At 40.6% G+C, this 12229-nt stretch overlaps 1 protein-coding gene across 6 annotated transcripts in view; it reads left to right on the forward strand.

The window, feature by feature from the left end:
* The window catches only part of MRTFB (myocardin related transcription factor B), a 250959-nt gene that overhangs the window by 185423 nt on the left and 53307 nt on the right, over positions 1–12229 (forward strand). For all 6 annotated transcript variants that reach the window (XR_007124392.1, XM_047713407.1, XM_047713406.1 and 3 more), the window contains 3 exons: positions 6845–6910; positions 8956–9011; positions 10158–10233. Coding sequence is in view for 5 of the 6 variants with exons in the window: in XM_047713407.1 (XP_047569363.1) it covers positions 6845–6910; positions 8956–9011; positions 10158–10233 (198 nt within the window). In the remaining variant the exon portion in view is untranslated. The remainder of the gene's footprint in view (positions 1–6844; positions 6911–8955; positions 9012–10157; positions 10234–12229) is intronic.

The raw sequence follows: 12229 nt of genomic DNA on the forward strand, positions 1-12229 counted from the left end.
GAGTAGAAGTGATCTTTGTTTTTGAATTTAATCAAGTTACCTTAAAACATGATGATGTACATTGTGGGGGAAGGATGGAGAGAAGGGCACTCCCTTACCTCATAAGTGGGAATATAGATTGCTCAAACCATTTGGATTGCAAAGTGCCCCTATCAGAAATTTAAATGCATGTTCCATTATCATACATTTTATGTATATAATCATCATCATCATGGGAAGGATACCCAAAATTGAATGAGGACAATCAGTGCAGCATTGTTGATAATAGCAAAAACTCTGAAAACTTCCATACATATGGTGATACATCCATATGTATACATGTACATTCATACAGCCAGTAAGAAGAATGAGCTAGATATTGTGGGGCTTTTTTTCAAACAAATCACCAACCTCCATGAATAGTATGATCCTACCCCGTGTATCTCCTTTGCATATTTTATAAGCTGAAATATTCACAAAATACCCTCTGGGGCCATAAAAGTTTGATAGTGGTTACCTTTGCGGAAAAGGCTGAGAGTTGTGGAACGGGATGTACTGACTTTCACTTTTCTTCTGAATGCCTTTTTTATGTGTGTGTGTCACTTTTATCTCAACAAATAAATAGAGAAAAATTCTCATAAAACGTGGATTTTTAATAGAGGTATTGGTGGTGTGGTGGTGTATTTCTGAGACCCAGGCCCGGAAGGAAACCCGTCAGCAAGTGGCTGTTACCCTCTGACTACAGAAACCCATCCACAGCAAAGAGCTATAAGCATGTGAATCTTTATGGAATTAAATTTTTTTAGTCCTGCTGATGATAGAGGAGGGCTCCGTGTATGGGGGCTGGGGTTAGGCAGAAAATCTGTACTTCCCTCTCAGTTTTGCTATAAACCTAAAACTGGTTTAAGAAGTAATAATAAAGTCTTCAAAAACATCCTTACGTTTTTATATTTGAAAAAAAAGCAGTGGCTACTTTTACCAAGTTACCTGAAGCAATAGTGGTTGCAGTAACGGTGTTAATCACCACCACCACCTCTTTAAACATCCATTTTTAAGGAAAAGGAAAAGTGTATCAGTCTTTTGCTATCTGAATATAGATTTTTTCAAGACTTCAAATTTTTGGCCTTCCCTGGACTAAGCAGGTGTAGGTGTCAATTTCCCTGCTGAACCGCTGCTCTAATAAAGCCCTGTGACCCGGACTGGATGGGGCCCTTAGACTTCATTGTCCTGTGATACTACGTGGGGGGGGCCATTACTCCCTCCCGTACCTGTTCAAAAGATAACATGATGGTAACATTGTCTTGTATTTATAAATTTATAAATTTATAAATTTATAAATTTATAAATTCAGGCCCCTGATTTAATGCAGTTTAAACAATACATAATCAATTTTTGCCAAATCCAATCACTTTATTCTCTTTACTCAAACATCTATTTGAAAAAAAATTAAATTTAAAAACAGAAACCGGGGCCCGTTTTTTTTACCTAGTACTGCCTTCAGAGTCAAGACAAAATCAATTCCAGAGTGTTCTTTGATTTTCCATCGTTGCTGTCGCCCCTGGTTTCCCCAGCCTTCACTTGACTGCTCAAATCTTGGCCTTTTTTTTCAGCCCTCATGATTCTGCAGTCTTTTCTGCCCGGTGTCCTGCAATTAAATAACATACATTGAGTCCTCTTAATTTTCAGACAGCTGCTCATCTCCCCTCCCCTTCTTAGCCTACCCTCCTTCATACCCCATAACTGAAACCAGCTATTTATAAAGAATTTCCAAGACCATGGCTGAACTGCCACACCGCTTCCCAGAAAGGGTCATTTCTGCCTTATTTTTATAGTATACAGTCCTCAGATGTGCCTTTGCAAAGCTCGTGCCCAAAACTGTGCTTTGCTTTGGCTTGTTCAACTTGTTCTAAACTGTCGTCTCTTATTAAAATGCTGCATAACGTGGTTTTTTTTTCCCTTTAGAGTGAAAAATCACTTTAATTATGTCATATTAGAGAAACATTTCAAGTATTATACATATAGAAACAAAAGAGAAAGGACATATCACCATGATTCAAAAAGCAGCTGAGAATCTTGAAGTGGGGTATAAGTATTATGTGAAAGACCTTATTGCATTTTAAGGTTTTTTTTCTGTAGGAAACTAATCCTGAAGTTTTGTTCTAAAGGCAGTTTGGTCCATTTAAGGAGTGGAGGAAAGGAACTAAAAAAAAATACTCTTTAATGTGTAAACTATTTGTGATGCTGAATTAGAGGGACATTTCCTCTTTAACATTAGATAATAAGCTACCTTTCATTCTTTGGAACGGTGGTTAAAAATCAGATTTTTGCATTTCTTTTCTGGAAAAAGAACAAGTTGCAAACACTTCTGTTGATCAGTATTGTTTTTATCTGTTGTGGCAAAGAATAATGTGAAGTAGAATTTTCAAAATAAACTGAATTTTGGAACACTGAAAAAAGTAAATTTTTTTTAAGTTGTGTTTCTTCTTCTTTGTTGAAATATTGAAATGGAAAAATTCAATAATTGATGAAAAAAGGGTCTTTCTCTAAATGAAGTGGATATAAAGTAGTCCATGTCCATGGTCTCACACATCTTCAGTAATTTCAAAAGATGCTGGTTTGTGCATGAAGAGATTAGTCTCACCACTTCATGGTCATACCTTGTGTGGACCACATAAGGACATTCTTCCTTCTAGGAATTAAACTCATTGAGTTTAAACTTACGGACTTAATGGGCCCATGTGTTGGATTATTTCATTTCTACCTTTTTCAAAAGATAAAGACATTCTTTGAAAATGTTCCCATATGAGCAGTTGTAACGCGAATTCAATTTTACTCTATTGTTACTATGTCCTTTGTTTCCTGAAAGGATGAGCCACTCACTATTTTGAACTGTTTTTTCTCCCTCAGAATTCTCTAGATTTACACGTTTTCTTATCCTGCATGTAGTATTTGCAAAGTGGCCATGGAGAACCCTCGATTTTAGTCAGTCTCCTAATAGGGTGGAGGCCGTGGATGAGGTACTGGGATGGAGTTGCCCAGTAGCTCAGTTGATCAGCTCACATCAGCGCCAGGAAGAATGCCGTCAGGTTCGGTTTTCAGACACGAGGCCATTGCCCGGGACGCTGGTTTCTCAGGCAGCTGTACGACCACCTGCCGCCACCACAGGAAAGCACGCCTGGACCAGCGTCTGGGCTTGCGTTTGTGGCCACAGAAATGCAGTCTTATCGACACGTGCAGAGTGTGTCAGGTTTTCCAGAGACCAGCCGGCATGACAGTTTCCTCCTTTGTCTTAAGAATGACAACTGTGCAGCAGGCCCGGCGGTGGTCAGCATTGTGGGCCTTCCCTGTCTCCATGGGGACATGAGTCTGTCGCCTGCCGGGGGCCAGGAAGATGGTCTCCAGGCTCAGTTCATAAAGGCCCCCGAGAACCCCGAGAAAGCGTCTTGATCCCACAACTGCAGACGGCTCCCTGATCATTAACAGAGTCAAGTCGTCCATCTTGAGGGCCCCGCACCCCTTCACTGTCCGGGTTGAGCACCGCTGCTTTCTCCCAGCTCCAGTGGTTGGAGGACAGTCACGCAGCCTTGTCTTTCCTGGCCTGGACATTCTGCCTTCGGGGTGCAGATGTTGCTTGTCACTTCTTAAACGTGAACTCGTGTGCTGGTTTGATGAGTGGCAAGTCCTAAAAGGCAGGTTGATCTTTCCCAGAACTGTGAGTCTGCCCCTGTAGGTACTTTTTATAACCAGTAGTTATTCTCAGGGGAACTTCGATCAGGTTGTGATCGATCAGGTGTTCTTTTCTATGGGCCAATACGGTAATTGTGTTTTTAACACTGACCCAAAGTGGCAGTGTACCCGAGTCTCTCTGCAGGGCCTGGTGCCCGACACTCAGTATCACGTGTCCCGCGTGCCCACCTCGTGCTGCAGTGAACACTGATCAGCCTGGGTCATCAGTCTTAACAGCCTGGCTAGCTACTTGTGCCTCTGCCTCCTCATCCATTCCTGGTCATGCTGACGGCTTTGCTTTCAAGCACACCTTCCATTCTTAGCTGCTGCTCCTGCTGCTCTCGGCCACGCGTCGCAGATGTGCACCTTGCAGCCAGTAGCCCACCCCGAGTGGGTGGGCCCTAGTCCGCGAACGTGCCTGCGGGGGGCTGCCTGCCGCCCCAGCTGCAATGTGATGATTGTGCATCTTGGGAAAATTCAGTAGGCAATGGGAAGAGAATTGATTTGGGCAGGTATTCTCCTACCTTCCAGCAGTGTGACATAGGAAGCTTGTTTTGCTGCATAGGAAACCGGAGGGAAGACACAAGTGGTCCGCGTTTGGTGTTGGTTTGACTTGAACATTGGTGACATGCCTTCACTTTGAGTGTTACCCTCGCGGTAGCACATGCCCTTGCATGTCAGCATGAGAACGTGGTTTCTAGTCCAGGATGCTCTAGCTGCCGGCGCTGCCATCACCGTGCATGAGTGCGGCTGCCCGGTGTGCGGTCAGGAGGCACTTCCAGGCTGACGGGCTGTTGTCATCACTGTTGGTTTGCACATGAAGTTGTCACCAACCTATCCGTCATTCCGAGATGCCATTCACCCTAAAAATATGTATTGTGTTTGATACATTTGTCTCAAGTATGGTGCTTCGTTTGCTTGTTTTAAACCAAAGAAGGGGGCTGGTGATGTTTGCGTTACCCTTTCTGTTTTACACCTTTCTTTGAGGACTCCCTTGTGAGAAAGGAAGGCTACTCCTGCTAGAGATGCGTCAGCAGACATGGACCGCCGGGTTCCAGAAATGTCAGCCTTTGAACTGGACATTGTTCTCACCCTTTTCTCCTCTCAATATTCCTCTTGTTGGGATTCTTTTTTTTTTTTTTTTTTTTAAGATTTTATTTATTTATTTGACAGATCTCAAGTAGGCGGAGAGGCAGAGAGAGAAGGGGGCAAGCGGGGCTCGATCCTAGGACCATTTATCGTGACCTGAGCCAAAGGCAGAGGCTTTAACCCACTGAGCCACCCAGGCGCCCCCTCTTGTTGGGATTCTTGAGTGTGACCGTCTCAAACTCAGACAAGCATTAGTTTTAGCATTCGCAGAACATTAGAGTGTGCAGGCATCTGGGTGCTATGCTATGCTCAGGTCATCTCTTTGGGCTTCTTTTTGTTCCTGGTAAAGTACTGCGACGGGAACATACTATCCTCAGTAAACTATAAGTTACCAGAGAAAAGATCTGTGTGTTAGAACATGATTGATTCAAAGTAGCACACACCATTTTAGTCTGAGAAGCATGTACATATATTTTTTTGACCCATTAAATTTTTCTTTTGCTTCACGTAACGGAATCTTGGGTCAGTTGCTTCAATTCTAAATGGGACGTCACTGACCCTTTGTGATCCTATGGCCCCCAGAAGCAGCAAAACAATATTTTTTTTCAGTATTTAATAAAGGATGACATTCATATCTAACAATGAATAAGGAAATGTGTTCAAAAGCCATTTTACAGTCTAGACTGTTTTGGAAGTCTGTCTAGGCTTGTGCTCTGTAGTCGGCACAAGGGCGAGCCAAAAGCAAGGATATGAGGGCTGTGGGCCCCGCATCTTTAGCTGTTGGGGTTTATTGGAAGTAGGAGCCATTGTGTTCATTGCATTTGAGCCTGGGTATGAGACTGGTCTGAGCTAGCCTCTTCTTGCAGCCGTCACCCCCTTGCTAGAACATTCTCTCTCTTTCTTCAAGAAATACATTAAGGTAATTTTTTTTTTTTTTTAAGCACCATGACAACCCTTACTCAGACCCTTAAGGAAGCTCACCTTGGTTTTCATCCAGATGAAACCATAAAAATCAAAATAGAAACTTAAAATTGAATGTAAGGTAAACCAAGGAAAGTAATTTTCAGAGTTACTTCATGTATTCCTCTTGTGTGAAATTGGCTCGTTTTCCAGATTTAAAGGAAAAAAAATAGATGCTAGGAAAGGAAGCTGCTTTGAGAAATCAAGGGGGAAAATTATTTTTATTAGATTTGGCAAAATGGATTTTTAAATTTTGTGATGTATTCTTCATTCCCTACAAGTTCTTTTTTTTTTTTTTTAAGATTCTATTTATTTATTTGACAGAGATCACAAGTAGGCAGAGAGGCAGGCAGAGAGAGAGGAAGAAGCAGGCTCCCCACCGAGCAGAGAGCCCGACGCGGGGCTCGATCCCAGGACCCTGAGATCACGACCCGAGCCGAAGGCAGCGGCCCAACCCGCTGAGCCACCCAGGCGCCCCAATTCCCTACAAGTTCTAATGATTCATTTATTCTTTCTTCATTAAAATGATATCAATTGATTTCAGCTTTTTGGGAACTTGTAGAATGAGACATGGTGTTATGTTTGTGCAAAGATTATTAAACTTTAAGTTCTTAATGTAGAAATTTTCCTTTGGCTCATTAGTAATATCTCACAGGTCTAATTTTTATTACAAATTTGGTCTTCATTAGAGCTATTTAAAACTCATTCCAGATGGCACAAGTCTCTCCAAATAATAAATTTATTTATAAAATAAATTTTTGTTATTAACTTAAAAAAAAAACAAATTAATGTAAAGGAATCCCACATTTCTGTTTCTACCAATTAGACTATTTTATTAGGAAGTCTTAACGTATAGACCAACCACTTCAGTTTATTGGTTTATTTGGTTTATTGGCTGAGTACGTTGTGATTGCAAACAGGTAGAAACTACACATCAATTTTCTATCAGTCTGACGGTGCCAGGTGGTATCCTTACTCAGTTAGGGATAGAAGGTGTTTAATAAAGCTTAGTTGTATCCCCGCTGGGGCTTGGCGAGTTGGATCCCGTCCTTGCTCATAAACTCCAATGGTGATTCTTTCCTTTTCACAGTGCTCCAGCTGAGGCTGCAGCAGAGGAGGACAAGGGAGCAACTGGTGGACCAGGGCATCATGCCACGTAAGATTTCAGCGCCGCTGTCACCTCCAGGGTGACGTAGCACAATGCACGTGCCCAAGGAGAACCTGGAGCACACTCTGCTTTGGGCTGTGTCCATTGGGTCCAAATACGATTACCGCACACGCTGGGAAGGAAAACCAGGCATCGGCAGTGCCAGCCTAAGAGAATCATCTCAAATACATTCTGAAAGCCAGATGCAGCTTAAAAGATGGACCTGAATTCTGTATTACATAAAGAAAACTGGGAAACCGGGTTAAGATCAGGTCTTACTTCATGCATGAACATTTGTTTTAGTTTTGAAATAATTGAAGTCATCTCTCCGTAATAGGTCTGCTGTTACTTAGACTTGCAAGAGTAGGGTGATAAAATTAATTCAAAAACCTTGTTCTACTTCAATTCAAAATAATTACCTTTGATACAATATAGTGTGTGGTCTGGAATGAAGGGCGTCTCAGTTATAGGACTGATAAGCATTCTACTTATAATTAATACACCCTTTCTTGCCCACATACACCTAACTTCCAAATATCTTGATGCCTCCTTCCTTCATTTTTAAAAGTTGATTAATTTTAAGAGTATTTGCCCATTGTCTTCTTACCTTTACTAAGTTGGGAGGTGATTTTATATTTTAGAGGGGAAGACTGGTTGCTTTGGTGTTAGGATTATTTATATGAGTGTTTATCTAAAAATTGATTTCTCTAAAAAGTAACTTACTTGGCTTTAAAAGACTAAAGAGAAGTTACAAACCATACTTATACTTCCCTGTTGTCTGATTCATTGATATTACCCTTTTTTTTTTTTTTTTTTCCTTTTTGGTTCCTAGAACAATTTTTCTCTGCAGTAGATATATTTCCCAGTAAAAAAAATTTTTTTCTGGATTACTATTAATTATCTAAATATTTTAAATCTCATATTATGATAGACACAAAAGCTGGGTTGGTAATCTGCCAGACTTCTCTACCACTACATTCCTGATGATGAACCCAGTCAGATAGTATCGAATTAGAATATTTAAGACTCTAGCTGGTCCCTAGTCAGACCTGTTTGGGCTGGACCGCTGGGAATCTTTGCAGTGTCAAGTGCCAGAGCTGAAAATAATTCTGCCAAGAGCCGACGGGCCAGGTTTTGGAGGTGACAGCCCAAGTAAGCGTAGCCCAAATCCCATCCACATTCTCTGACTGCCTAGAGTTATAAGTAGACGTACACACAAAAGATTTTGCAAAGATAATTGATAGAAATACTATAGTAAGTGATGTTTTAGCGAAACACTGCTTTATCCTCATTCTGGGATTCTGGAATATTTAAAGTACTAATAGTTAACATGTTAAGGAAACACTATGTCTTTAGAGTAAGCTGTATTGTTATACAATAGAAAAAGCACGAAACTTTCTCATTCACAATTCTAGATTTAAGTTCTACTTTGACCACAATCTAGTTGTATGACTTCAAGCAGTCCTTGAACCGCTTTGAGCCTTTTATCTGTCCTGGGGCTCATACCTGCCTTGCAAAGTCACTGTCATGGTCAACAGCAGTGTACCTGTGATGGACCACAGTGCATCGGGTTAGGAGCACATGCGGTCACAGTAAACGGTAACTCAGCTCTGCTAGAGGGAAGTGCAGAGTGCCCTCGTGTTCAAGATTAGATCACCCGTAGGCTACATGTCCTAAGGACATTTGAGCTTCTTCCAGCATCTTATAGGATCACTAAGAGCAAAGACCTGTCAAGGAATCACCACACAGTTCCCTTGGTGATGGTGATTTGGCCCAACTATTGGTTGGAACCATCTGACCTGGCATTTGCATTGTCATTGTTTATACAACTCTATTTTACCGTTCACTTGTTTTATTTGTGAAGACACAGTTTTCATTCTGAAACATTTAAGTTTCCAATTTCGCACATCTCCTAAAGGAACTAGTAATAAATGGAACCGTAGATACAAACTAATAAGATGAAGAGGGAACATCAACATAATGTACCCTAACGTTTGACTGAAATATTAACGCCTCTGTCTCTGCTCCCGAAATGATTCCTGTTCTTCTCACAGCTTTGAAGAGCCCAGCTGCATTCCATGAGCAGATAAAAAGCTTGGAACGAGCCAGAGTAAGAAATTCCAGTTTCAAATGTTCTCCTTCTCGGCTTCTCTTTTATTTTAAAGTACCTGTGGGCAAGTAGCAGTCTTAACTTATAAGTATTGTCAATAGAGAAAATGCAGTGTATTTCCAGGACCCGTGGCGTGCAGAGTAATATATTCTCAGGTAGTTTTATCTTGGGAGTTTGTAGAAAATGCATGACATTCAAATTTTGTTCTTTTAAGACTTGTAACTAGTTTTGTACATAAAGGACAAAGCACACCTCGCTTTGTTGCTTTCAGGGCATACCAACAGTTTTTAGAATAATGATGGAGTAGTTTTGCCATTTGCAACCCCGGCAGACCAACAGCCCGGTCTTGTCCTGACTCCCCATCTTTAGGTAGTTTCTTGACCGGGTCCGTGGTACCTGTACCTTTGCAGGGCAGGAGGATTTGCTGAATAAAAAAATGTAGCTAGGTTCAGCCCTGTTTTACTCTTTGAGAGGTCTCTGTCCTATTTGCACATTGATTTCATGTTTATTATTTTTCTCTAAAAGGACCCTTGTGCACATTCGTTCTTTTTCCTTTAGGGAAAACTTCTGTTGTACAATACGAAAATAAGCATGTTCCAAAAATTCCATAGGAATTTTCCCAGAACTCAATGATAATCTCTTAGCACCTTATAAAACAGAAAACCCATTTGAAAGCCTTATTGTTCAAGTTGAGAACTGTTCTGAATAAGAAAATATCATCAAGGATATGAATTTACCAACAAACATACATTAGGATTTTAAAGAAATTTGTAATTTAGGTGGATTTTTCTGTGTCCTGAAGTGTAGATGTTTAGCTATTTAAATGATCAAAATCTGATGTCTGTTCAAATTATAAGCGTTTGCCTTCTCCAAGTTTTAAAGTAAAAGTCTGTAAAGTGCTTACTTTATGCCAGCGTGCACTTCAAATCCCTGTACAGTTTTGAAGGCTGCAATTTAAATTATGTATTGGATAATAGCTTTTCAAAGTACTAATTTCTACTCTTTACTTCCCAAAATCATGACCAAAGAGTGTACAATTTATTTAAATGGAGTACCTTGAGAGAAAAATGTACAACCACAATAAGTCATAAACAATTTATGGTAAAACTTTCTCTCTCTCTCCCTCTCTCTCTCTTTTTTTTAAAGACTGAAAACTTTTTGAAGCATAAGATTCGGAGCCGACCAGATCGTTCTGAACTTGTCAGGATGCACATTTTAGAAGGTAAAATTTTTATTTCTGCTTGTTTTGCTGCATTTTCTCAAGAAAAGAAATGAGAATTTCACCACTGCTGGGTTGTTGTGGTTTTTTTTTTTTTTCACTTTAATAACTTTTCACCCAACAGACTGGCATCCTCCAAATTGGATAGCAACATGAAGACCCAAAGCTAAAATCTTATGTTAGATACGTGGGGAAGGGGCATTTGAATCTCCAAATAACCAATTTGTGGACTCTTCCCCCGCCAGCTAGTGTCATAGATGTCTCTACCATCTGTTCTGGAAAAACACTTTTGGTCCAGAGGATTTCTTCATCAGTGTGGGACATATGTCCATTAAGTCAGTGGCCACGAGTCAAACCCCAAATTTTCAGCTAGACCCTGTTATATAACTGTACAGTGCCCACACCTAACGTCTTATGTTTGTTGCTGCTTACCCACAACAGTCCCTCTCAATCTGACTGTTAACATAAACACCCTCCACTCAGCCCCCAGGTTTTCTCTCTGGTCTCGCTTCATCACCTGTGAAGTGATGGCACGGACAGTTCTGTTCCATCTCTGGTGAGACATGTGGCTCAGGCCAGGATATTTTTCTCTCTAAGACCATATTTGAAAGCTGGTTTCCCCACTATAAGTTCCCCAGCTACATTTTCTTTTGTTGTTTTGCTTCTCTGACTGATTTATTGCTCAAGACCAGAAGCTTGATCCTGTGAGACTAGAGTGTGTTCAACCCTGAGATGATACAGAAAGAATCTGAAAATTTCTCAAAAGATTGAGAGACAGTTCTCAAGTAGAAGGACTATTATATTTGTTCTTCTGGCCTAATGATAGAGTCAATATTAGAATCACATCGGTATTACAAAGTAAAGTATTATATTGTGGCTCAACATAAGAAATAGTATTCTAAAGGTCAGACATGTCCAAAAACCTTCTGGAAGCACTAAGGTTGCCCTCATTTGAGGTGGTGGTTCCTTGGCTGGTGAGCTAGACACCAGAGACCCAACAAATGAGCCAGATGGATGCCTGCCTGCATGAACCTGACATTCTGATGGCACGACAGATGACAAGCAGGCAAAACAAATGAATCACAGATTGTCAAAAGTGCTCGATAGGTAAGAGTTGGGCTGCTATGACTAGAGACTAGGCACAGGCTGACACCACAGTAAGGACATTGTAAAAAAATTGCAAGATCAAGTTGAGATCTATAGCCCGAAGTAGGGTCTCTTCTACTCCAGAGAATCTGTGATTATGGGACAGTCTTTCTATCTGGGGTGGGAGGTGAGAGGTCTGTGCCTTTCACTACTTTCGGTTATGTTCTCAGCAGTCTGTTGGACTAAGAGCCTTTCCAGAACGGCAGTGGTATGGTCCGAACAGCTACCTGCTATCAGGGATAAATGAATCTCTAAGAGGCAAATGTACCAGTAAGTTAACTGGACAAGTGTCTCCTTCTGTGCCTACTTGACCTATAAAGGACATTTTTTGAAGGAACAATGCTGTCTGTTTCAACTTGCCTTCTAACTGTAACTGGTTTTATTGATACCATTAAAACCAAGGCAAATACAGTTAACTATCCAAAGGAATCATATTTGCTTTTTTAAAAAAAGGTAACTCAACATTTAAAAACCTAATCGTGTATATGAATGAACTGTAAGTGATGTTTTTAAGACATCTGTTCTCAAGTTGGGATTTTTGAAGTAAGAAAGAATTTATCATCAGTAATTTAAAAGATAACTTCCAACCACCCCTCAACTTATTTTAACATTATCCCAATTTTGATCGAATTGGATGCTTGGCAGGCAAAAGTCTAAATTATTTTTCTGAAGTTCAGCTAAAATCCAACCTCAGCACTGGGAGATGAGGAGATTGTAAGACCAAGAACAGAAACATAAAAAATACCAGCCTCTCATTTTTTGCTTTTCCAGACATATTGCTGATATCACTTGGTTGTGTTGATGGGAAAGAGGAAAAAGACTGTCCTACCTAGATGTTAACAAAGCATTTAAA

The sequence above is a fragment of the Lutra lutra genome, chromosome 18 (genome assembly GCF_902655055.1).
Source record: "Lutra lutra chromosome 18, mLutLut1.2, whole genome shotgun sequence".
Lineage (NCBI taxonomy): Eukaryota > Metazoa > Chordata > Mammalia > Carnivora > Mustelidae > Lutra > Lutra lutra.